At 39.3% G+C, this 25,925-nt stretch overlaps 1 protein-coding gene and 1 pseudogene across 5 annotated transcripts in view; one reads left to right on the top strand and one right to left on the bottom strand.

Moving 5' to 3' along the window:
* The window catches only part of LRBA (LPS responsive beige-like anchor protein), a 748,427-nt gene that overhangs the window by 469,273 nt on the left and 253,229 nt on the right, over positions 1–25,925 (bottom strand). For all 5 annotated transcript variants that reach the window (XM_069556712.1, XM_069556716.1, XM_069556715.1 and 2 more), the window contains exon 35: positions 19,194–19,258. In XM_069556712.1, coding sequence (XP_069412813.1) covers positions 19,194–19,258 — 65 coding nt within the window. The remainder of the gene's footprint in view (positions 1–19,193; positions 19,259–25,925) is intronic.
* Positions 10,164–11,004, top strand: LOC138422414 (small ribosomal subunit protein eS6 pseudogene; annotated as a pseudogene).

Raw genomic sequence — 25,925 nt, 5'->3', positions numbered from 1 at the left:
TCACGCCAGCAGCTCAATAAATAACCATAATGATGACAACCGTCGCCCATAACTACATTACAGCCCATTGTCCACATCTGATTATACTAGTCTAGACCTTGGGTAAGCACACACACACATTTTCACCAAGAGTTTTCCAATACTGCTGCTCTGCTTCCTGGGCTTTCTGTCACCCCCCTCCCCCTGCCCCCACTGCCCATTAGCAGCGACTGTCAGATTTTCTCTACTAAACATCTTCACCATTGATGGGAAAGGAAAGTTACCACTTTACCATAGCCTAACAACTGAGAATATGGAAGCAATGGGTCTGAATTGGAACTCTCTCTCACACTATAATTTCTTCAGAATTAACCACAAACAATAGTCACAAACCAAATCTGAGATGAAAAAGTTATTTCCAAAGTCATCCTTCAGTAATATCACAACTAATAAAACATCACTTCTCAGAATATATTTTCATTTATTAATATAATCTTCATTATTATATTGTAGTAAAGGGAAAGTGTTAGCTCAATTGCGTCTGATTCTTTGCGAGCCCGTGGACTATAGCCCACCAGGCTCCTCTATCCATGGGATTCTCGAAGCAAGAATACTAGAGTGGACAGCCATTCCTTTCTCCAGGGGATCTTCCTAACTCAGGGATCAAACTCGGGTCTCCCTCATTGGAGAAAGATTCCTTACTGCATGAGTAACCAGGAAAACCCTATATGGCAGCAATATTACATAACTTTCCATGTAACCAACTCTTTGATCACATCACACACACACACGGCATATTCAACAATCCAGTATCACAAAAACTCTTAAATGGATCTCTCTCTACTCCTTTCTGAGGTAAAGCCCTCAGTAACAATTCTGAGTAAGAATACAAAGGGTCTATCGTAATAGAATACACAACAGTGAAGTCTTAGAAACAACAGACTGATTATCAACAAAAGTCTATTTTTAAACAAACTTTTCAACATTCTCTAAAAGGCTCCACATATATTTAAAGCCAATCTTGATCTTTCTTGGTTTAGAAATAGTCCAGGTGGTACCTACTTCTACAGGCCAATATCCTTTATTAGGAAGACTACAATATATTCATATACTTTACTACAACTGGGACAAAATGAGCAAATTATTTCTCATGAAACTGTAAGAACTCAGTAACTTAATATAAATTTCAAATTTAACATATATGTTCTCCTGGGTTCCCTTACCCTACTGCTGCCCGGGCGCAGGAGGGCCTAGAGGAACCCTCCCACACTGAAGGTCAGGAAGGGCAGTGGGAGGAGATACCCCTCATCCAAGGTAAGGAGCAGCAGCTGTGCTTTGCTGGAGCAGCCATGAAGAGATACCCCGCGCCCAAGGTAAGAGAAACCCAAGTAAGATGGTAGGTGTTGCAAGAGGGCATCAGAGGGCAGACACACTGAAACCATACTCACAGAAATCTAGTCAATCTAATCACACTAGGACCACAGCCTTGTCTAACTCAATGAAACTAAGCCATGCCCGCAGGGCAACCCGAGACGGGTGGGTCATGGTGGAGAGGCCTGACAGAATGTGGTCCACTGGAGAAGGGAATGGCAAACCACATCAGTATTCTTGCCTTGAGAACCCCATGAACAGTATGAAAAGGCAAAATGATAGGATACTGAAAGAGGAACTCCCCAGGTCAGTAGGCGCCCAATATGCTACAGGAGGTCAGTGGAGAAACAAATCCAGAAAGAATGAAGGCATGGAGCCAAAGCAAAAACAATACACAATGGTGGATGTGACTGGTGATAGAAGCAAGGTCCAATGCCATAAAGAGCAATATTGCATAGGAACCTGGAATGTCAGGTCTATGAATCAAGGTAAATTGGAAGTGGTCAAACAGGAGATGGCAAGAGTGAACATCGACATTCTAGGAATCAGCGAACTAAAATGGACTGGAATGGGTGAATTTAACTCAGACCATTATATCTACTACTGCGGGTAGGAATCCCTCAGAAGAAATGGAGTAGTCATCATGGTCAACAGAAGAGTCCGAAATGCAGTACTTGGATGCAATCTCAAAAATGACAGAATGATCTCTGTTCGTTTCCAAGGCAAACCATTCAATATCACAGTAATCCAAGTCTATGCCCCAACCAGTAATGCTGAAGAAGCTGAAGTTGAACGGTTTTATGAAGATCTACAAGACCTTTTAGAACTAACACACAAAAAAGATGTCCTTTTCATTATAGGGGACTGGAATGCAAAAGTAGGAAGTCAAGAAACACCTGGAGTAACAGGCAAATTTGGCCTTGGAATACAGAGTGAAGCAGGGCAAAGACTAATAGAGTTTTGCCAAGATAATGCACTGGTCATAGCAAACACCCTCTTTCAACAACACAAGAGAAGACTCTACACATGGACATCACCAGATGGTCAACACTGAAATCAGATTGATTATATTCTCTGCAGCAACAGATGGAGAAGCTCTATACAGTCAGCAAAAACAAGACCAGGAGCTGACTGTAGCTCAGATCATGGGCTCCTTATTACCTAATTCAGACTTAAATTGAAGAAAGCAGGGAAAACTGTTAGACCATTCAGGTATGACCTACATCAAATCCCTTATGATTATACAGTGGAATGAGAAATAGATTTAAGGGCCTAGATCTGATAGACAGAGTGCCTGATGAACTATGGAATGAGGTTGGTGACACTGTACAGGGGACAGGGATCAAGACCATCCCCATGGAAAAGTAAGGCAAAAAAGCAAAATGGCTGTCTGGGGAGGCCTTACAAATAGCTGTGAAAAGGAGAGAAGCAAAAAGCCAAGGAGAAAAGGAAAGATATAAGCATCTGAATGCAGAGTTCCAAAGAATAGCAAGAAGAGATAAGAAAGCCTTTCTCAGTGATCAATACAAAGAAATAGAGGAAAACAACAGAATGGGAAAGACTAGAGATCTCTTCAAGAAAATTAGAGATAACAAGGGAACATTTTGGATGGGCTCAATAAAGGACAGAAATGGTATGGACCTAACAGAAGCAGAAGATATTAAGAAGAGATGGCAAGAATACACAGAAGAACTGTACAAAAAGGATCTTCACGACCCAGATAATCACGATGGTGTGATCACTCATCTAGAACCAGACATCTTGGAATGTGAAGTCAAGTGGGCCTTAGAAAGCATCACTACAAGCAAAGCTAGTGGAGGTGATGGAATTCCAGTTGAGCTGTTTCAAATCCTGAAAGATGATGCTGTGAAAGTGCTGTACTCAATATGCCAGCAAATTTGGAAAACTCAGCAGTGGCCACAGGACTGGAAAAGGTCAGTTTTCATTCCAATCCCAAAGAAAGGCAATGCCAAAGAATGCTCAAACTACCACACAATTGCACTCATCTCACACGCTAGTAAAGTAATGCTCAAAATTCTCCAAGCCAGGCTTCAGCAATACGTGAACTGTGAACTTCCAGATGTTCAAGCTGGTTTTAGCAAAGGCAGAGGAACCAGAGATCAAATTGCCAACATCCACTGGATCATGGAAAAAGCAAGAGAGTTCCAGAAAAACATCTATTTCTGCTTTATTGACTATGCCAAAGCCTTTGACTGTGTGGATCACAATAAACTGTGGAAAATTCTGAAAGAGATGGGAATTCCAGACCACCTGACCTGCCTCTTGAGAAATCTGTATGCAGGCCAGGAAGCAACAGTTAGAACTGGACATGGAACAACAGACTGGTTCCAAATAGGAAAAGGAGTACCTCAAGGCTGTATATTGTCACCCTGCTTATCTAACTTCACTGCAGAGTACATCATGAGAAATGCTGGACTGGAAGAAACACAAGCTAGAATTAAGACTGCCGGGAGAAATATCAATAACCTCAGATATGCAGATGACACCACCCTTATGGCAGAAAGTGAAGAGGAACTAAAAAGCCTCTTGATGAAAGTGAAAGAGGAGAGTGAAAAAGTGGGCTTAAAGCTCAACATTCAGAGAACTAAGATCACGGCATCCGGTCCCATCACTTCATGGGAAATAGATGGAGAAAAAGTGGAAACAGTGTCAGACTTTATTTTTGGGGGCTCCAAAATCACTGCAGATGGTGACTGCAGCCGTGAAATTAAAAGACGCTTACTCCTTGGAAGAAAAGTTATGACCAACCTATTTAATATGACCAGCATATTAAAAAGCAGAGATATTACTTTGCCGACTAAGGTCCATCTAGTCAAGGCTATGGTTTTTCCAGTAGTCATGTATGGATGTGAGAGTTGGACTGTGAAGAAGGCTGAGCGCCGAAGAATTGATGCGTTTGAACTGTGGTGTTGGAGAAGACTCTTGAGAGTCCCTTGGAATGCAAGGAGATCCAACCAGTCCATTCTGAAGGAGATCAGCCCTGGGATTTCTTTGGAAGGAATGATGCTAAAGCTGAAGCTCCAGTACTTTGGCCACCTCATGCGAAGAGTTGACTCATTGGAAAAGACTCTGATGCTGGGAGGGATTGGGGGCAGGAGAAGAAGGGGACGACAGAGGATGAGATGGTTGGATGGCATCACTACCTCGATGGACGCGAGTCTGAGTGAACTCCAGGAGTTGGTGATGGACACGGAGGCCTGGTGTGCTGCGATTCACGGGGTCGCAAAGAGTCGGACACAACTGAGCGACTGAACTGAACTGAATTGATACACACACACACTTGTCTAGACTTTGGGTAAGACTGATATATATATATATGATTGATATATATATATATATACTGATATCAATATATGTAAATATATATATATTATATATATATACCGATATCCATCTATGTTTCCAAACTTATTTTGCACGATAATCCCAAGCCGAACATTTTAAGACAATAGCTCACTGTAGGAGAGAGGGTAGAATGAACGCAGATGGGTAGTCACAAGCTGGCATGTGAATCAAATTCTTAGGACTATAAAATATTTATTCTCAAGAATGTGTATATCAAGTGGGAGAGATGATAGCTTTATAATAAAAAGGCAAAAACAAGGAAAACCACTCTGTCTACTCCCCACCTGTAATCCAGTTTAGGATTTCTCTGTCACAAAATATCTCCCAGCTTCTAACTGCTTCTGTCACCGCTGCTAGTTGTGTTTGCTTCTCATTTGAGAGCAATATATCCTTTTAAATTCCATCTTGACCACCTTATTTAAAACAGCAACATTCTCTGCCCCACAGTGTGCCTATTCTCTTTATCTCCCTGTTTTAACTTTCTCATAGCACTCAGCACTTTCTGACCTCGTACGAACATTTTAATTTCTTTATCATCCATGTCAATTAAAACACACTATTGGAGCGTGGTAATGTCTACTCTCTCTACTGCCATACCCCCAGAGCCTAAATCCCAGACCAGCACACAGCAGTCATGCATAAATATTTCTGAATGAATGAAGTGAACCAACTCTGTCTTCATTTTATTTTCATTTTACTTTTCTCAAAGTTTACCTTTATTTTTCTAGCCCCTTCCCCGCCAATTTGCCTCTTTTTTCTATATTCATTTTCATTTAATAAAGTAAATGATTCCACTTATATATAAACCATTGTAGTTTTTAACAATCTGTAAGATTGTGAACTTCTATTCAGACATAAGCATATTCTACAGGCATTTTGAATCCACACCACATTTTTCTGAAAACCATAAACTTTGGCCTTGCTGAAAAAACTCAACTGCAGTGCCAAACATGTAAAGCCCCTACACCTAGTGGGATTTAGCATTTTTAGGAGGTGAAAAATATAATTTTAATGCAGCACCATTACTTTACATTGATCACAACAAAACAAGCCTAAAAAGTAGCCACAAAAAACGGGCATCAAGCTGGAAAATTAAAAGTGAAAATAATTTGACCATATGACTCTTTTAAACCAAAACACATGAAGAAATGAAATAAGAAAAATGTGTTTATCCTAATTAAGCAGAGAAAATTCTAGTTCTCTTTAATAAGCCATTAAACTTTCAAAAATAATAATCAATAATTTAAATAATCTAATATTCAAGAGGAAAGAACACAATCCCTTCTAAATAACCCACACAAATTTCTACATCAATTCAATCCACTATAAATGGAGATGAAAGTCTACTCTCAACAAATCTTTGAAACAATGTCCTATTACTCTACCGTCCAAAATATCTATACAACTGAACAAAGATCATATCCAAACAACTGTTTATAATATTTAATTGGAGTCTTAGTACACACATAAATTTTAAAATTTAACTGGAAAGTATATGGCTCTTTAAGAAACTCTCCAGAGTTTCCAACAAATTAATTCCACTTTGATTCCAGGTATATCTTTGGTTACCTCAGATAAGACTACATCCTACCTAAACTGTTTACTTAAGTGCAACAAATACCTTTGCGTTTACCAAAATGTAACCCAAATAATAGCCAAGAGGGTCAGAATAAAATGAAAAATGTTTTTGCCTTCTCTTCCTCCCTTTTTCTCCCTCTTTGCCTTGCTTTCCTTTCATTCTTCTGACTTATTCAACAGACATTTATTTCTTAGGACTCTATGATATTTGGAGTGAAGGGAAATGGTAAAGCTACGAAATGACTGTTCAGGAAGTACAAGAGCAATTGAAGCAGTTGAATTCTAAAGAGACAGACAAGTGTATTAGTACTAGAAACATTATGTCTTTTATGAGGGCTATTTACATATTCAGATACAAGTCTGAATTATTGCCTCAATAAGCAGATACTGACTATCCCCAGGGGATAATTAAGCAATGTGCCCGACAGTATGTGGGATAATCTGCCTTTCTGCGCTTTTCAAGGATGGGAAAAAAGAAAGACTCCTAGTAGCAAATTTAAGAGTAAAATCCTAGGAGGCTATAGACGTTCTCAAAATGTATTTTGAATAAACTAAGCCCAACAGTTTAAACAGAGGTCATTTTATAATTACTTATATATTTTAAAGGTTATAAAATTCAATATAAGAATTTATATCTTAAAATGTTTAACGGATATTATTCCTTTAAACTAGGTTCCACACTCTACTGCTGTGCTGTGCTTAGTCGTTCAGTCATATCCGACTCTTTGCAACCCCATGGACTGCAACACACCAGGCTCCTCTGTCCATGGGGATTCTCCAGGCAAGAATACTGGAGTGGGTTGCCATGCCCTCCCCCAGGGGACCCTCCCAACCCAGGGATTGAACCCAGGTCTCCTGCACTGCAGGCAGATTCTTTACCATCCGAGCCACCAGGGAAGCCCCTCCACTGTCTTCTACCTTTCTGATCTTTACCATCAAAAATTTAAAAACCTTGGGCAGCCAATGGAATTGGGTCTGTTTTTCACTTTAAAATATAAATGAGGAGACATATTAAAAATTTATGTAACAAAGACAGGATCCCTTTTAAGCTATAGAAATTTTACTTCTAGGGAATCTGCACTGATTTTTCAAAATCCCAGAGTATAAGAACAAAAATAGGACCATCTAAATATATAAAATATCCAATATTCATCCATTACATTGCTCCTTCTAACACAAGTCAGACAACTGAAGTTATAAGACTTAGTAATACTCATAGAGCAGCTGCCTTGATCTCCACCGCCTAGAACAAACATCAAGGACTTAAAATACTTAAACTATTTGCTGGCTGGATGTCAGGCAAGCTGGCAGGAAGAAAGAAGGCTACATGGCAGCTGGATCTATTTCTGCTGGCAAAATTAACACCAATATTGAGATACTAAAATTTTCAGAAGAGAGCAATAAAACAAGGATAATAAAGAATAAGAAGAAAGGCAAAATATGAACTCTAAACCCCCTTTATCCAAATGAGAAAAGACTTTTAAGGTTCACTGATAAAGAATTTAATTTAAAAATGTAAGCAACAGTTCTACTGGAATTAGTTTTTAATTCACTTTTCAGTTAAATATATTTTTAAGGTGAAAGAAAAAGCAACTAACATAAAATGAAATCCAGTACACAAGCTAATCAACCAAAGCCCTATATACATAATAATGTTACCTAATAATGTTACCTACCACACTGTAATTTAGAATAGACTTTCGGATTTCCTACCAATGTGGTGCCACAGAATCACAAAACACTCTAAAAGAAGGCTTTAATATTCTTTAAACAATTTAAAACTGTTTAAAGAAACCTGTGTTTTTCAGAATAAATAAAACACTTTTAGATCAATGATTTACATATTTGAAAAGTTAACTGAGGTGACAGTGGTTCAGTGCATCACAAAAAAACCATAAACAAAATTATGAATCAGAAATAGCAAAGTTCTTACAAAATGTGGAAATTTACTTTTTTAAACTTAAATCTTTCATTATATGTTAATATATTTTACTCTGTCTTGGTAAAAACTGTCAAAGAAATACTACTTGATTGTGTCAGTTATTACAAAAAATGGGTTTAAAATGGATTGCTATTTACAAGAAAAAGGTAAATAATTCAACTTAAAACCATCAAAACAGTGTATTTAGAAAGAAAGTATCTAATCAATTAAACAGGTAAGTTAAGAGAAACATTTCTACCAAACAACAATTACTTATGTCTAACCTAAGTAATTGATTTGTTAATGATACCCATCAAGTCCGATAAATCCCATGCTGTAGTCTCAGTCTATAAAGGTCTACATGTTATTTACACTAATAAAACATTAATCAAGGCCAAAATTTATAGCAGCTACTCTATAAATGAGGTCAAAGCAGGTCAGACTTACATAAAAAGACAGACAAAAAAAGAAAAAAAAAAAAGGTCAGTCTCTGCAGTGAAGAGAAAACCCTTATTACTTATTCTTCTTGCCCCTGGGATTAAGTCCAGTAGCTGAACACTGCTACACAAATACATCCATTGCTATGTAAACTCATTTAATCTCAATGCACTGAATATTTATAAAAGGAAAGTCAGCCCACTGATTACAGAAAAATAAATCTCTAAATTATCCCTTTAAAAAACATTCTACCCTTAAAGATAGAGAGAATAAAAATTTCAATTAGCACTTCCATTATTTCAGTAAAGAAAGTTAGTTCTCTTTATATCAATGTTTATTTCTAACATTTGCTTAAAAGACAAAAGCTAAGGGATTCCTAAAGGCAAAGCACAGAGGTAAAGAAGACAGTTTATCCTGGAGGCAAACAAATCCAGAGTAAGAGAGGCATAAGAAAACAGGAAAAAGGTATTATAAAACCTACAGCTCTTTTTGGATCGCAGCCATTCTGACTGGTGTGAAGTGGTACCTCATTGTGGTTTTGATTTGCATTTCTCTAATAATGAGTGATGTTGAGCATCTTTTCATGTGTTTGTTAGCCATCCGTATGTCTTCTTTGGAGAAATGTCTATTTAGTTCTTTGGCCCATTTTTTGATAGGGTCGTTTATTTTTCTGGAGTTGAGCTGCAGAAGTTGCTTGTATATTTTTGAGATTAGTTGTTTGTCAGTTGCTTCATTTGCTATGATTTTCTCCCATTCAGAAGGCTGTCTTTTCACCTTGCTTATAGTTTCCTTTGTTGTGCAGAATTGGAGAACAGTGTGGAGATTCCTTAAAAAATTGCAAATAGAACTACCTTATGACCCAGCAATCCCACTGCTGGGCATACACACCGAGGAAACCAGAACTGAAAGAGACACATGTACCCCAATGTTCATCGCAGCACTGTTTATAATAGCCAGGACGTGGAAACAACCTAGATGTCCATCAGCAGATGAATGGATAAGAAAGCTGTGGTACATATACACAATGGAGTATTACTCAGCGGTTAAAAAGAATTCATTTGAATCAGTTCTGATGAGATGGATGAAACTGGAGCCGATTATACAGAGTGAAGTAAGCCAGAAAGAAAAACACCAATACAGTATACTAACACATATATATGGAATTTAGGAAGATGGCAATGACGACCCTGTATGCAAGACAGGGAAAGAGACACAGATGTGTATAACGGACTTTTGGACTCAGAGGGAGAGGGAGAGGGTGGGATGATTTGGGAGAATGACATTCTAACATGTATACTATCATGTGAATTGAATCGCCAGTCTATGTCTGACGCAGGATGCAGCATGCTTGGGGCTGGTGCATGGGGATGACCCAGAAAGATGTTATGGGGAGGGAGGTGGGAGGGGGGTTCATGTTTGGGAATGCATGTAAGAATTAAAGATTTTAAAATTTAAAAAATAAAAAACTAAAAATTAAAAAAAAAAAAAAAAAAAAAAACCTACAGCTCTTTTTCGTGGCGCCTCGGAGGCTGTCGGCCGCTTCAGAATGAAGCTGAACATCTCTTTCCCGGCCACTGGCTGCCAGAAGCTCATTGAATTGGACGATGAACGAAAACTTCGTACCTTCTACGAGAAGCGTATGGCCACAGAAGTTGCTGCTGACGCCTTGGGTGAAGAATGGAAGGGTTATGTGGTCCGAATCAGTGGCGGGAACGACAAGCAGGGTTTCCCCATGAAGCAGGGTGTCTTGACCCATGGCCGAGTTCGCCTGCTTCTGAGTAAGGGGCATTCCTGTTACAGACCAAGGAGGACTGGAGAGAGAAAGCGCAAATCTGTGCGGGGTTGCATTGTGGATGCCAATCTGAGTGTTCTCAATTTGGTCATCGTGAAAAAAGGGGAGAAGGATATTCCCGGACTCACTGATACTACAGTGCCTCGTCGCCTGGGTCCCAAAAGAGCTAGCAGAATCCGCAAACTTTTCAATCTCTCTAAAGAAGATGATGTCCGCCAATATGTTGTGCGAAAGCCCCTAAATAAAGACGGTAAGAAACCTAGGACTAAAGCACCCAAGATTCAGCGTCTCGTGACTCCCCGAGTTCTGCAACACAAACGCCGGCGTATTGCTCTGAAGAAACAGCGTACTAAGAAAAATAAAGAAGAGGCTGCAGAATATGCTAAACTTTTGGCCAAGAGAATGAAGGAGGCCAAAGAAAAACGGCAGGAGCAGATCGCCAAGAGACGGAGGCTGTCCTCCCTGAGAGCTTCTACTTCCAAGTCTGAGTCCAGTCAAAAATGAGGTGTTCTGAGAGTGACAAATAAAGCAGACCAGACACCAAAAAAAAAAAAAAAAACCTACAGTCACATGTGATATAAAAACAAGTTTTTCAAATAATTGCTTCCTCAGTAAGAAATAATAAGTATGAGTTATTCTGGGTAAAATATTTGAGAGTAACACAAAACTCATTTCTTTACAAGACAGATAAAAAAATTTAGTGTAAAATATTTATTATATGTCTATGTATTTTCTTTTCTCTGGAATTAATTTCTCTGGAATTAATAGTCAAGAAAATATCACTTGACTATTGTCAAGATTATCTGTATACACCAAGTTTCAGTTTAAGAAATAATGACATTTACATGAAAAATGGCAGTAACTGAAATAAAAACTGTAAGTGTTCTTACAGTATCTTATGGATTAAACACAAATGCTCACTGGATTTGCTAGGCTCTTCTCTAGCAGCCAAGAATAAAACAATAAGCAAGACACAAAGGGCCTGCCCTCAGTAAGCACTGGACAGGAAGACAGACACAAAAACCAACCTGGGAAGATAGTACAAGATATCGCCAGGAAATTTTTAAGAAATGAGATAAAAGTAACCTGGGTAACAGGATTCAGGGAGGACTTCTGAAAAGGCAACATCTGAACTAGGACTTAAATCAGAACAAACCAGACATGTAAAGATCTGGGGGCCAACCTCCCAGCTAGGGGGAAATAAAGAGGCCAACAAATCATTTCCTAGAAAAACAGCAGAGAACTGAAAAAGATAATCACTTCAGGATTCTGAAGACTGACAAAAGCAAACAACAAAATTCATCATAATTTTATTCACAAAAATGTGCTAAACATTGAGTAAGAACAAGCGGAGTCTGTAGCAATCTTTTCCGGAAATGTCCCACCCAAACACCATACATGTAAAAGTCTCATCAGTTTATGGCTCCTTATGAAACCAGCAACTTCACTTCCAGAGATGGCTGACTTGATTTGGAACTCAGGACAGAAAATGAAGATATTACATGTCAAGCTGAAAACCAGAAAACCCGACACCTCTCCTAGAATGAGATTACATTTAAAGTTAGAATGAGAGACCAGAAATTAAGAGAGGGATACCCTGAAAATGAATTAGCAAAATAAGAATTTCACACATGGCTCTTAAGCACACATACAACACAGACTCGACAAAGATCAACAGGAAGGAAAAGCTAGAGACGAAAACAACTGCAAATTTAAATGTGTTCATCAAACCAAACACAGATCTACCAGCCATTCATGGTCAAAGGTTTCAGCAAGAGTTTGACCAATCATTCACTGACCTCAAAGCAATGGAGAAAAAGGTGTGACCCAAGAAGAATTCTATAACAGCTAAGTAGCAACATTAAATGACCATACCATAAGAGATCAATTCTGCAAATTAAGCCCAAGCGAGTAATTTTGAAGTCAACAAACAAAACTGAATTCAACAACCATAAAAAGAATTGTATAGCACAACAAAGCACAAATTATCCCAGGTATGCAGAGTCAGTTCAACATGCCAGAGTCAGTCAACATAATCCATTATACATAAACAAGCTGAAAAGAAAAGCAAACAGTCATATCGATAGACACCAAAAAAGCACTTGACAGAATCAAATGCCTATTCATGATAAATCTCTCTCATGATCATGATATCTCTCATAAACTAAGAATAGAAGAAAACCTCCTCATCTTGATAAAGAATATCTACCAAGAGCTAACATCAAATTTAACGGTAAGAAACTAGAAACTTTCCCATTAGGACCAGTACAAGGCAAGGATGATGCCCCTCTCACCACTCCCCTTCAACATTCTACCAGAAGAAAGGAGACAAGAAAAGGTAACAAAGTACACAGACTGGTAAGTAACATGTAACAATGTCTCTGATCAGAGAGAACATGATCATTTAGGTAGAAAACCCCAAACAACTGAACTTATACTTGAATCTCACTCTACAAAAACACTGGGTTTAACTGGTGGTTCAGTGGTAAAGAATCTACCTGCCAACGTAGGAGATAACAGAGAGGGTGGTTCAATCCCTGGGTTGGGACGATCCCCTGGAGGAGGGCATGGCAACCCACTCCAGTATTCTTGCCTGGGAAATACCATGAACAGAAGAGCTTGGCATGCTACAGTTCATGGGGTCCCAAAAAGAGTCAAACACGACTTAGCAACCAAACACAGCATACAGAAACATTAACTCAAAATGAATCACAGATTTAAAAGTAGAGGCTAAAACTACAAAATTTCAAAAGATAAAAAAAATTCTACAAAAAAAAAAAAAGAAAACTCTACTACTTGTTTTAAGCTAAAATGTCTTAATCATAATCCATAAAAGAAAAAAATTGGTAAATGATACTTTGTCAAAATTTTAAACTTTTGATCTTCAGTGAAAATGAAAGGACAAGTCACAGATTGAGAAAATGTTGCAAATCTTGTATATGACAAAATGGTGCATCTAGAAAAATATAACCTACTGTTTAAAAATTAGAAGTCACACAACAAAATTTTTAAAAGGGCAAAAATGCACACAGACATTTTCCCAAAGGCGGCACTTGAAAAAACACTCAACAGCATTAGCTATTAGGGAAATGCAAACAAAAAACAGTGTAAGATACCCACCAGGCTAACTAGGAAAACAGCTTAGCAGTTACTTAAAAAATTAAACATAGACTTCTCATTTCACTCAACAACTGTACCCCCAGGTATCTACCCAAGAGAAATTAAAGTGTCCATACAAAGCCTTGTACAAAAACTCACACAGAAGTGTTACTTATAACAGCCCAAACAGAAAGTAATCCAAATGCTCACTGAAGGGATAAACAAAATGTGGTATATCCATAAATCAGAATACCATTAATCAATACAAAAGAACAAAATTCTGATACATGCTACAATGTGGGTAAAAGCACCAGGAATTATTACAAGAACAGTACTGGAGAAAGTGACGCAAAACCTAAAATCAATGAGAAATAAATAGGAAACGCGTGGGGTGTGGAGAAAGGGACGACAGATGAGATGGTTGGATGGTAAGCTGACATGAGTTTGAGCAAGCTCCGGGAGTTGGTGATGGACAGGGAGGCCTGGCGTGCTGCAGTCCATGGGGTCTCAAAGAGTCAGACATGACTGAGTGACTGAACGAACTGAACTGATACACAGGCACCGCTGATGAGGGATGGTAAGTGATACAGTCTACAAACAGGATTTAAAGCTTACCAAGATCCTCGTCTGACAGTTCCCTGAACCGCCTCTCCTCCTCCAGTCTTGTCTCCCATCCTACCTCAGCCGTTTATCGCACGGCCATAAGCCACAGCACATCGTTGCCAATAACTGCATGGCCTTGGTCTATCCGACCCCTCTCTTCACTACTACCTCTCACGTTCAGAGCTCAGTCATTCTACTTTCACAACTCTAACAGTCCTCAGAGTTCAATCGACCCATCCAATCATTTTCGTTATAGGCACTCTCCAGCCCTAGCTTAACAATTACAATCCTGTGGCCAGTGACCATAATCACCCTCTTGCATAAAAGTTTGACTCCCTTGTCCTTCTCAGCCCCATATTCACTTGACAAAACCTAAACGCATTTAAGCCTCTCATTCTACTTCCATATTTACCTCCCAGACTCTGCAACTACATGAAACATCTTCCCATACTACCACAAATGACCCACCATTCGTATACAAATTCACCCACTCTCTAACCTGCTTTAAAAAATCACTCCAGAAATTCTCACCTATCTCTTCTACATTGATTTCCCCACTTTTTTTACCATAAAACTGTTCCCTTGCTCTCATTTTTCCAAAACCCTATTTCCTTTGACTCTATTCCCTCCCACTCCATTTTTTCTCCCCTCTATAACAAAATTCCTCTAAAGAACTGTTTATACATATTCTAATAACTCCTCTTCTCTCATTCTCTTTTCTAAATTCACTGCAAACAGGCTTTCTTCCACTCTCCCAAAACAGCTCCGGTCCAAATCAGAAGCAACTTCTGAGCCTCTGGTCCAATCTGTCATCACCTTACCACCTTAATGATGTCATCTAGTCTCAAGATATTAAATATCATCTATATGCTTATGACACCCAAGTTTAGGTCTCTAAGCTGGAGAAATAATTAGCAACTAGTTAGCATCTCTCTCCTGGAGAAGGAAATGCCAACCCACTCCAGTACTCTTTCCTGGAGAATGCCATGGACAGAGGAGCCTGGTGGGCTACAGTTCATGGGGTCACAAAGAGTCGGACACGACTGAGTGACTTTCACTTCACATTTAATATCTTTACCTGGATGTCTGTGTGCATGCAAAGTCAATTCAGTCATGCCTGACACTTTGCAACCCCATGGACTGCAGCCCGCCAGGCTCCTCTGTCCACAGGATTTTCCAGGCAAGAACACTGGAGTGGGTTGCCATGCCCTCCTCCAGGGAATCTTCCCCAACCCAGGGATGGAACCCAGGTCTCTTACGCTCCTGCACCGACAGGTTGGGCTTTACCACTAGCGTCACCTGAGAAGCCCTCCTTGATGTCTACTAGAGATCTAAAAATCAGTATTGCCAAAACTGAACTCTTGATGTCCCCCAATAACTGCTTTACTAACAGATTTTATCATCCTGGTTGACAGAAACACCATCTTTTCAGCAGCAGAGGCCAAAAATGTTAAGAGTAATACTGGACTCCTAGTTTTCTCTCACAACCCACATCTGATCCATTAGTACTGAAACATCCTTCTGGCTCTATCTTCAAAATATATTCATAGCGCGCCTACATTTTAGCTCTCCTACTGCTCCTGGTCTTCCTGTACATGCTCCTATGATTAACTCCTTCATTTCTTTCAAGCGGGGCTCGCACAAATGTCACTTTCTTGATGATCTACAATATAACCAATCTTTAAACTACAAACTAAACCTTTTATATTTCCTTCAAAAATTTCCCTCAACCTGCTTAACATTATCTTTTTCCAAACAACTTACCACCTTTCATGTACTATATAATCCATTACTTATTTTGTTTATTGTTTATAGCTTGCCAGTGACTGTTCAAAAGTAAGATCTACACACACACACAAAAGAATCTTTAGCTGCTTTGTTTATTGTTGTATCCCAAGAATCAAGGACAATTATGATACACAGGCAGTGCATAATAAATACTGGCTGAATGAATAGATGAGGAAACAGAGGCTCACAGAAGTAACAGTACTTCCCAAATATCAAAGCTGGTACTTGAACCCAAAGCTAGTATCAAAGCTAATACTATTAATCACAAGGCCATTCTGCCTTATCTATTAAATGTAACATTGTCTTGCATAATTGAGGGCATTTACACTTAGTAGAACCTAAACAAAATTGACTTTTATAACAAATTTTTTGTTTGTTTTTTTTTTTAAGAAGAACTGGTGTTAATCAGCGTTTGGCATTAAGTAGAGTAAATACATTGGAGAAGGCCATGGCACCCCACTCCAGTACTCTTGCCTGGAAAATCCCATGGATGGAGGAGCCTAGTGGGCTGCAGTCCATGGGGTCGCTAAAGTTGGACATGACTGAACGACTTCACTTTCACTTTTTACTTTCATGCATTGGAGAAGGAAATGGCAACCCACTCCAGTGTTCTTGCCTGGAGAATCCCAGGGATGAGGGAGCCTGGTGGGCTGCAGTCTACGGGGTCGCACAGAGTCAGACACGACTGAAGCGACTCAGCAGCAGCAGCAGAGTAAGTACATATTCGATCAACAGCACTCACTCTCTCTTTATATATATACACACTATTAAAGCATCTAATACCTCAGTGCTGAAATTCAGCCAAAGAGCTCTTTTTCTTGGTGAGTAAGCACTTTGAAATTTTTGCTAAAAGTGATACTAAACTAGTCATTCACTCATTGAGAAATAGTATTGATTTTCCAACACTTGCCAGACTCCAGACTACAATTAGTTCTGCTTCTCACATAGACCACTGTAATAGTTTTGTTATTGTACCTCATTTCAATCAGGTTTCCTCTCCTTCAACCCATCCTCAGATCACTACTAGTTATTTTTTCAAAATCCAAGTACTACAATCATACTTCTTTTCTAAAAATCTTTCACAGCTTCCCATTGCCTTTAGATGAAAGTTCGAATACACCACATTAGATCTTTTATGATCCGGATGACCAACTCACACACTCACAATTCACACAACCACACATAGCATCCCACATCAGAGCATCTTCAGATATTATATTCCTTTTATTAAGAATGATTTTCACACACGTCCTCTCCAATTTACCCATAATCCCCTCTTTTCCAAAGTCTATTTTACTAACGCAACTCATTCTTGAAAATACATCTCAGGAATCATGTTTCCTAGGGAGGTTTTACCTTAACTCTTCAATATTAAACCGTGAAGTCTTTCCCTTTATTCTCATTCCTACCTTCTAGCACAGAATTTAGCACATGATTGCAGGTTTATTTATCTGTATTCAGTACTAATCTGTGAGCACCTATAATTATTTGATAAGTAGAATAATCTTAGTAGCATTTAATATAAAATAAACAGTTCCTTTTTTTTTTTTTAACTTGCACTTATTTTTACGACATTTATTCCCAGGCCATAAGTTTTTGTTTCTTCAGTTTCTTCTGGGATATCTTTCCTTCTGTCCAACCTCCTCCTCTGGTTTATGAACAATCTGTTCTTTTTCAGGAAGGAGCAACTCAGTGTGGCAGGGAGAGCTCATGCAGGGGCTGATCCGACCATGAGCTCTGCGAGTCCTGCACAGCACCTTGGGGGCTCTGTTCACCGGGATATGCTCAATGACCAGAGAATCCACATCTAAGCCCTTAAGCTCAGTATTACTCTCCGCATTTTTGAGCACATGCAGTAAAAATTCAGCACACTTTTTGAGCTACCGACCCTGCATCCAGCCCCGCTGTTTGGCCTGCGCACACCTACCAACTCCACTGTTGTAAGGGTGGAATGGCACACACTGCTTCTTTAAAGTGGCGCCCTTCAGATACTTGGTGGCTTTTCAGATATGCATACCCTTTATGGCCTGGGCAGTTTCACAAGCGTTCTTAAAATGAACACGAAGATTTGAACCTCTTGATTTGCATGTGGGGTTTCCTGGGTCAAGTGAATAGTGCCCCATTTTTAGAGGTCACCTCAGCCCACTTAATAAAAAAGGAATAGTTCCCCTTTTTATAACATTAACGAGACAGAGGCTGAATTCCCAGCTCCTACTCCGAAATTTCCCTGTAAGTGATGGTGTCAGTCTCTCAGTATTAGCCAGAACAGTATAAGGAAACATTCGTCAACAATAACTATGTTCAGAATGCTATTTCCAATAGCAGTCAATCACACCTTTTAATCTGTACTCTGGGTCTTCAGTTCAACTAATCCAAAACCAGGCTTCCCCGGTGGCTCAGCTGGTAAAGAATCAGCCTGCAGTGTGGGAGACCTGGGTTCAATCTCTTAGTTGGGAATATCCCCTGAAGAAGGGAGTGGCTACCCACTTCAGTATTCTGGCCTGGAGAATTCCATGCACTGTATAATCCAAGAGCAGATGCCACAAAACAGACACAACGTAGTCCACTCATCGTTTCTTCATTTTTACCTTTTAATTTTCTCACTTTCTTAAATCTATTTTCACCATTGTATCTTTCTTTTTATATCTGTACTTCATTTTTCTTCCTTATTACTGAATTTTCTTTCCTTGAATAATTCTTCCCTTATACCCAAGCTATGACATGAGATAATATAGACATGTTAGTCTTATCATTGCTCTAAAATATAATAGAATTTGAGAAAGTCTGAAAAATATGTGTTTTCCTTATATCTGCTAATAGAATCATCAGTTTACTTTTGCCAAACTCAGCCTTACTTATTGAAAAATAAAGAACAGACTTTACCATGAAGCACAGAACCATGAAGATAACAATAAAATGATTAAATACTGAAGTATTTATAATAATTAATATCTAACTGACTCAGACGGTAAAGCGTCTGCCTGCAATGCGGGAGACCCAGGTTCGATTCCTGGGTAGGGAAGATCCCCTGGAGAAGGAAATGGCAATCCACTCCAGCACTCTTGCCTGGAAAATCCCATGGACGGAGGAGCCTGATAGGCTACAGTCGCAAAGAGTGGAACACGACTGAGCGACTTCACTTTCATTTTCTAACTCACTATATTACTGTCTGTAAAATCAATACCAAAAATATCAGTTCAAACAGCAAAAAAGAACCAGATTCTAAAGTAAAATATAAATGGATATAAAATAGATTACCTTCCTTCATTGACAAGTTCAATAAAAGCAAGGCCTGCATTCTTCTGAATAGAATTCTGCCACTCCTAAAAAAAAATAGTAGACAATAGCTGAACAAATTTCACTTAGGTTATTTCTTTAAAACAACAATTATAAAAAACATCACCCATATCAATTACATACGTTGGCTCTTCGTGGAAAAGTTTTGTTAAACATGCTCTCTACCTAGCAGCCCCATGAACACATAAATAGTTGACATTAAAATGGAAACAAAACGAGTCAGCAACAATTAGATTCCAGATAACTAAATGAGCCTACCTACATATATCTTGCCCTTTTAGTTCTATACCATTATATCCTAGTAATTTCACTGAAATAGTTTGAAAGAAGGCAGCAAAGATGACCAAGGACAAAGGTTTTGGTTTTGTTTCCTTAAGAAAGAAAAGAGGGGAAGATGGAATTAAGTAGCTCCATAAACTTAATAAACAGCACATGTCCTACAAAATTTGATGACTAAAGACTGAGAAAGAGACAAGAAAAATCAATGAATTTGGCTAGACCACTTTTAAAATGGAAAACCAAAAGTCACTAGCCTATGAATTAGCAAATGATGGTGTAAATTTATTAATATACTCTTTATGAGTAAGTCACCCATTAAAAAGCCATAGAAAGAAATCAACCAATAGAGTATGTAGGGGACAAAATGTTTAATCCTTATCTCAAAACAGATACAAAATAAGCAACAATCCAATAGGACTGGGGCCACATAAACTGAAATAAAGCCAGATCTGAGAAATGCCAGTGCATGCATGCATGTGAGCATGTTTTTAGAAACAGCTAGACATATATAATCCTTTTGTTTCTGAAAACTAAGGAGCCTTATAGTCCACCTACATAATATTACTCAACTAATCTTTTCTCGTTCTTTTATACATGCCAAAACAAGACACCCTGGGACCTTAGCACTGTTACCACAACCAGTGTTCACATTTTCTGAATCTAATACCTTTCCGGGTTTTTAACACTATGTAATTTCATATCCTATATTATTCCAAATTCTAATTTTTCTAAACTTCATCCTGTCTCATCTACTTTCTCATTTTTATCCCCAATTTTGTATTACTTTAAGTTTTGAAAAACCTGAGCTTGCTCTCAGAACTGAAATGGCTGTTTGCCATAATTTTGTTACAGAGATCTACTTCATGAATAGTGTAAGCAAGAAGATACCCACAGAACATATACAGCAGATAAGAAGTAGATATAAAGGCATTTAGACATTTGAGGACAGTAATGGGCTAAGACTAAGAAAGAAGATAAAGCAGTGTGTTGTTGAGGAAAGAGCAGGAAATGTACTGTGTTCTTAAGGAACAAGAAGTCATGAGATATATGCTCTCAGATCAACTAGAACATTAACAGGCTATGTCCACAGAAAGATCACTCTACATCTGTAGGTCTTTGATACTCTTTCAAAAATTCTTGAGGCTATATTATTCTATGATTCAGTAACTTACAAACACCTACAAATTAGCGGCTCATAATTCCACAATATATACTCTTAAAATTCACTACTGCCAGCCTACTGAAACAACAAAATAAACATCTTTATTTCACTGAGGTAAACCAAGTGAAGGATAAACAGAATACCCATCTAACTTAAAATCTTTTTCTTTCCAGCAAAATGAAGTAAACAGTACAAAGGAAAGCAACCGAACCCCAAGAAGTAATAAATCTCTGGGAGAAGAAGATGTGTGAGACCCTCCACTCTTCTCAGAAACAGGGAGAAGAGAAAAAAAAAAAGCAGAAACTGCAGGTAAGTTTTTGACCCTGGCCCGGAAACCCACACCTCACTTCCGAGCCTGAGCAGAGGGCGGCACCAAGGCTCGAGGAGCGGACTACAGCTAGGAACGCGCAGGGAGAGCAGATGGACAGACCAAATGGTGGGTGGACTCAAACAGCCGCAGAGGAACTTATGCTCTCTGAAAACGCGGAAAATTACAGAAGATGTACAAGCAGCTGAGGCTCTGAGGGTAAGAGGGAAACACGGCTGTGACGTCTGCTGATAGACAGCAGGGAATCAGAAGGGATGGTAACGCCTTAAGGGATGCGCCTGTCAAGAACAGAAGCACATGCTCACTCCTCAGCTCTTACACCCAACAGAGCACTCGCAGCAACCACGTGAAAATCTGACACAGCACCTGAGTATACGGAGGTAAAATCTTAAATTAACTGCATTTTCCTATACATCATTTACTTGAGAGAAAAATTTCAAAAAGGAAGCTAAATATACTGAAAAGAAAATAGGTACTCTTCTTCCTAGAAAGAAAGGAATTAGGAAGAAAGGCAAGAGATTACCCCATATATAATTCTCTAGACCAGACATTTTATTTTTAAAAGTATCTATCACTTTCCTCAAATCTGTTTTGTCTGATTTAAAACTGCAACAGGTAGGGATTTTTGTAAGTCATACAAAGCTCCAACTCCACATGAAAAAAATAGGTAACAGTGGAGAGACTCAAATTTTCAGCATACAGGTAACCATCGTTTTATTTACACTTACGTAATACAGATCGACTTTTACTTATAATGTAAAAGCAGAAACTGTCTCATTCAAATGTCACAAAGATTTCAAACAGCATGGTTTAGGTCCAATAGAAAACTAGTTCAAGTTAGTATAACCATAAAAAATTATCGTTTAAAAAATTTATGACCTCAAGTATGTCAAACTATTTTTCCTTTTAAATTAGAAACAAATTAGACATGAGGATATACACAGAACTGGGAGAGTCCAATTTTTCTTACAAAAGCTCAGAAACATATTTATGACTGCTAACACATTTGGATTCTTGTTTTCCCAATCATCATCTATAAATTCCTATTAGTTTACTTGTATAAAGGGCTATCTATTCACCTGGAATAAAACTTTTCCAACAACTGAAAAAATTTAGACAAAATGAGACGTGAAGTGAAAATACAAATTCTTATCTACACTTTGAGTAGTTATAAAACCTCACAATTCACAAAGATATCAGAATTTTAATTTGTTTATAATTCACTCCTAATTATAAATTATCTAACACTTAATAAACTATGACACACCAGGTACATAAATACATACTGATAGGAACTCGTAACTCAGATAAAAAAAACCTGCAGCCCATAAGAAAAGGAAAATTAAAAAAAAAAAAAAACAAAACCCAGGTGATAGTCAAAGCCAACAAATTTTCTCCATACTAAAACACCATCAACAATCTGAAAACTGAAAAGAAGATTCATGCTCTCCTAAAGCATTTTTCTCCACTTCTAACACAATTATTAAAGAAGGTGTTAGTCAAAACAATTTCATAAACCACAGCTCAATATAACTTTTAGTGAGCTTTAACAGCTGAAAGAAAAGCTTAATGGTTATCGTCTTTCATGATCATTTCAATATTTCATCATAATATTTATAATTACATAGTGATGTAAAATGCACCATACATTTAAAGGTCTTGGTTATTCTTCTCCCAGAGGTATTGATGAAAAACATGTTAAAAGCCTCAAATCCAACCACTAATGCAACTAAGTAATTTTAAAACACATTTCAGCACTTTGGAGAGGAAGGACTCAAAACACAACGGAGTCAATAATTTCATACCTGTTCTAAGCTGTATTTAATTGACTATCACTTCCTAGGGCCACAACTGGTGACTAGTCAATTTTTACTAAAATATACTCTTAGCTTAGTAATGCTCTTAGTCATACAATAACAACAACAACAGGATAATGTATATTAGCGAAAACTATTCAACAGAGTTACACCTATTCTCAAACATGCGTTTTCGGTGGTAAAAGTCTACCAAACTTGGGATGGGGAATAAAACACTCCATTAACTAAACTACTTCTGTGACTCCCTAACATTAACAAATAAATACAGGAAAGGGCACCAATAAATGTGCCATAATTTATAATATTATTTTAATATAACTAAATTCCTGAAAGTGAACTTAACAGTTTCCTATAAATTTGAGAACCTCCTACAATATATTTTAGTGTCTTGAATACAGCACATGAATTTCCCTAAATTCTAAATGTCTAACTGCCAAACATTAGCATGTTCTAAAGCAACTAAAATCAGGACTACAGATCAATAAGATCAACTACATATACTTCATGATACAATCTTTTCTGGTCAAACCATCAACATTGACACTAAATGTAGTATCAAATTTTTATTCTAGTGGGCTAGAAAATCACCGAACTATCTTTTACTCTTAAAATAAAAAAGGTATAAAATGAGAGCCTTTGGTTAAGCAGAGGAAAAAATAATGACAAAGACAATAAAGAGGGGACAACAGTAAGGAGAAACAGCAAAGAGGGAGAACAAGACGGGGGAGGAGGAGGTGGACGCGGAGTACATCTCTCTCCACGGATACATCAGGAACACACCTTCAGACACAGAAGTGCACGCAGAACACCAGCTGAGAGCCGACATGTTGTAGTGGAAAACAACATGCAGAACCACACAGAACTTGGTAGGATGAAGGAACTAGGGGGAAAAACAGGAGTGTTAGGACTGGACCTGCCCTCAGTGGGTGGGGAAACTGAAGCAGGGGTCTGATCCCCACATTGGGGCAACTGTCTGAGACAGAGGAGAAACATTTAAGGCTGAGAGTGAAACAGCTTCTGTGGCAGCCTAAATGGAATGAGAATCAGACAGGCCTTGCAGCCATACATACCACGGACAGGAACACTAGTCTCATGGAAGGCGCAGTGGCTGGGAGCTGGGGTTAAGGGATTATGAAGCAATCCCAGGGAGAGGGCTGCTGTTGACTGCGGAGAGACGGATTGAGAGGATGTCAGGGAGGAGATTGTGGTGGGAAATGCTGGTGGAGGAAACCAGGCAGCCATGGAAGCAAGGCCATACTGCTGAGTAACGCTAGGGGTGGAGTCATCACCATAGCCTCTCTCCCCACAGGCCAGCATGGGCAGCTGAGCAATAGAAAGGCTGGTCCATCAAATGCCTGACATACTGAACAACAGAGCAGGACCCAGCCAGGGTGCATCTTTCAGTGACTGACACCAAAATACACAGTAGGACCCACCCAGGGTGCCCCTTTAAGTGCCTGATGCGCCAATCTTCAGAGCAGGACCCCAGTGAGGGGTGGGGGGTGGGGGGTGGGGGGTGGGGGGGCCCTCTATGTGCCTGACAAGCCAAACAACAGAGAAGGACCCCAGGCAAAGGAGCCCTCTAAGTACCTGAACGGGTGAAGCTACTGGGAACGACTGGCTAAAGGGGCCCTCTGATCACGAGGTACAAGAGGCTCAAAAAAAGACTGCTGCTGCTGCTAAGTCGCTTCAGTCATGTTCGACTCTGTGCGACCCCAGAGATGGCAGCCCCCCAGACTCCCCCGTCCCTGGGATTCTCCAAGCAAGAACACTGGAGTGGGTTGCCATTTCCTTCTCCAATGCATGAAAGTAAAAAGTGAAAGTGAAGTCACTCAGCCGTGTCCGACTCTTAGCGACCTCATGGACTACAGCCTACCAGGCTCCTCTGTCCGTGGGATTTCCCAGGCAAGAGTACCGGAGTGGGGTGCCATTGCCTTCTCCGAAAAAAGACTCTGCTAGGGCCATTACTCCTGAGGCAGAGGCAGTCCATGTCCCTGTACACATGGCGCCGCCACAGTCCCCGCAAGCCAGGCAGCTGCAACACCCTCACTCTCAACTCTCACCGGGGCAGAGCTACCACTGGCAAAAATAGCCTCATGTCTATCCACACAGAGTCGCTTTGGTTGTGTCTCTTTGCGACCCTGTAGATTGTGGCCTGCCAGGCTTCTCTGTCAGAGAGCAGGTTTTCTCCAGGCAAGAATACTGGAGCATACTGGCCTATACTGGTTGCCATCCCCTTCTAGAGCTCTGTATTTCCTGCTACCCTAGCTGCCAACCTCCCTGAGTAGCTGGTGCTGCCAGAACCCCTGTGAACCCCAAGCAGCTGCACCACCTCCACACCTGGCCCTCACGGAAGGTAAACCCAAGCCCTCCAGGGCAGCCTCAGAAGCTAAACCCCAGCAGACAACCGACATGTAGAGGTGGAAATAAAACCACAACTGAAACCCAGGGGCAGTGTAAGGAAGAAGACCCAAACCTCCCCACCAGCTGCACAAGCTGCAGATTAAATCCACATGATCAACTAAGCAGACTCTGTGTCTATAGAAAATAAAAAAGGCCATTGCAAGCCTCCACAAAGAAAACGCACTAGCTCTGATAGCTCTGGGCATTAGAGGCAAGAACACACAGGGGTAGGACCAGATTAGAATCTGAGCTGCCCCCACAGCAGGTCCAGTGATCAGCACAGTGTTGGAGGGCATCCTAGGGAGGTGAGGTGGACTGACTCCCAGCGAGGGAAAGGACTCTCACAGCAGTGACTCAAGAAAAACATTGATTATTCCTATTTTTTAACTTGTTCTGCAGATTCTTTTGGATTTTTTTTTCTTTTCTTCCCCCCTCTTGTTGCAGCTGTCGATTTTATTGGCACTAAGAAATCCAATTAAGCCTTTGAGCTTTTTTTTTTTCCTCAGTCACATTTTTTATTGTTGTCATAAACCTCTGCTTCTACATTGGGCTTTTGCAGTTCTGTAGAGTTTTCTTCTTTTTTTAATTTTTAATTTTTTAAACCTATTATTATTTTTTCTATTTATTCCTTTGTTTGCTTTTCCTACAATTCTTTTCCCCTTCCAGTTAACCTTTACCATATATAAACCTTCTTTATCTACCTC

This window comes from Ovis canadensis, chromosome 17 (genome assembly GCF_042477335.2).
Source record: "Ovis canadensis isolate MfBH-ARS-UI-01 breed Bighorn chromosome 17, ARS-UI_OviCan_v2, whole genome shotgun sequence".
Lineage (NCBI taxonomy): Eukaryota > Metazoa > Chordata > Mammalia > Artiodactyla > Bovidae > Ovis > Ovis canadensis.
This window is presented reverse-complemented; position numbering and strand designations above follow the sequence as displayed.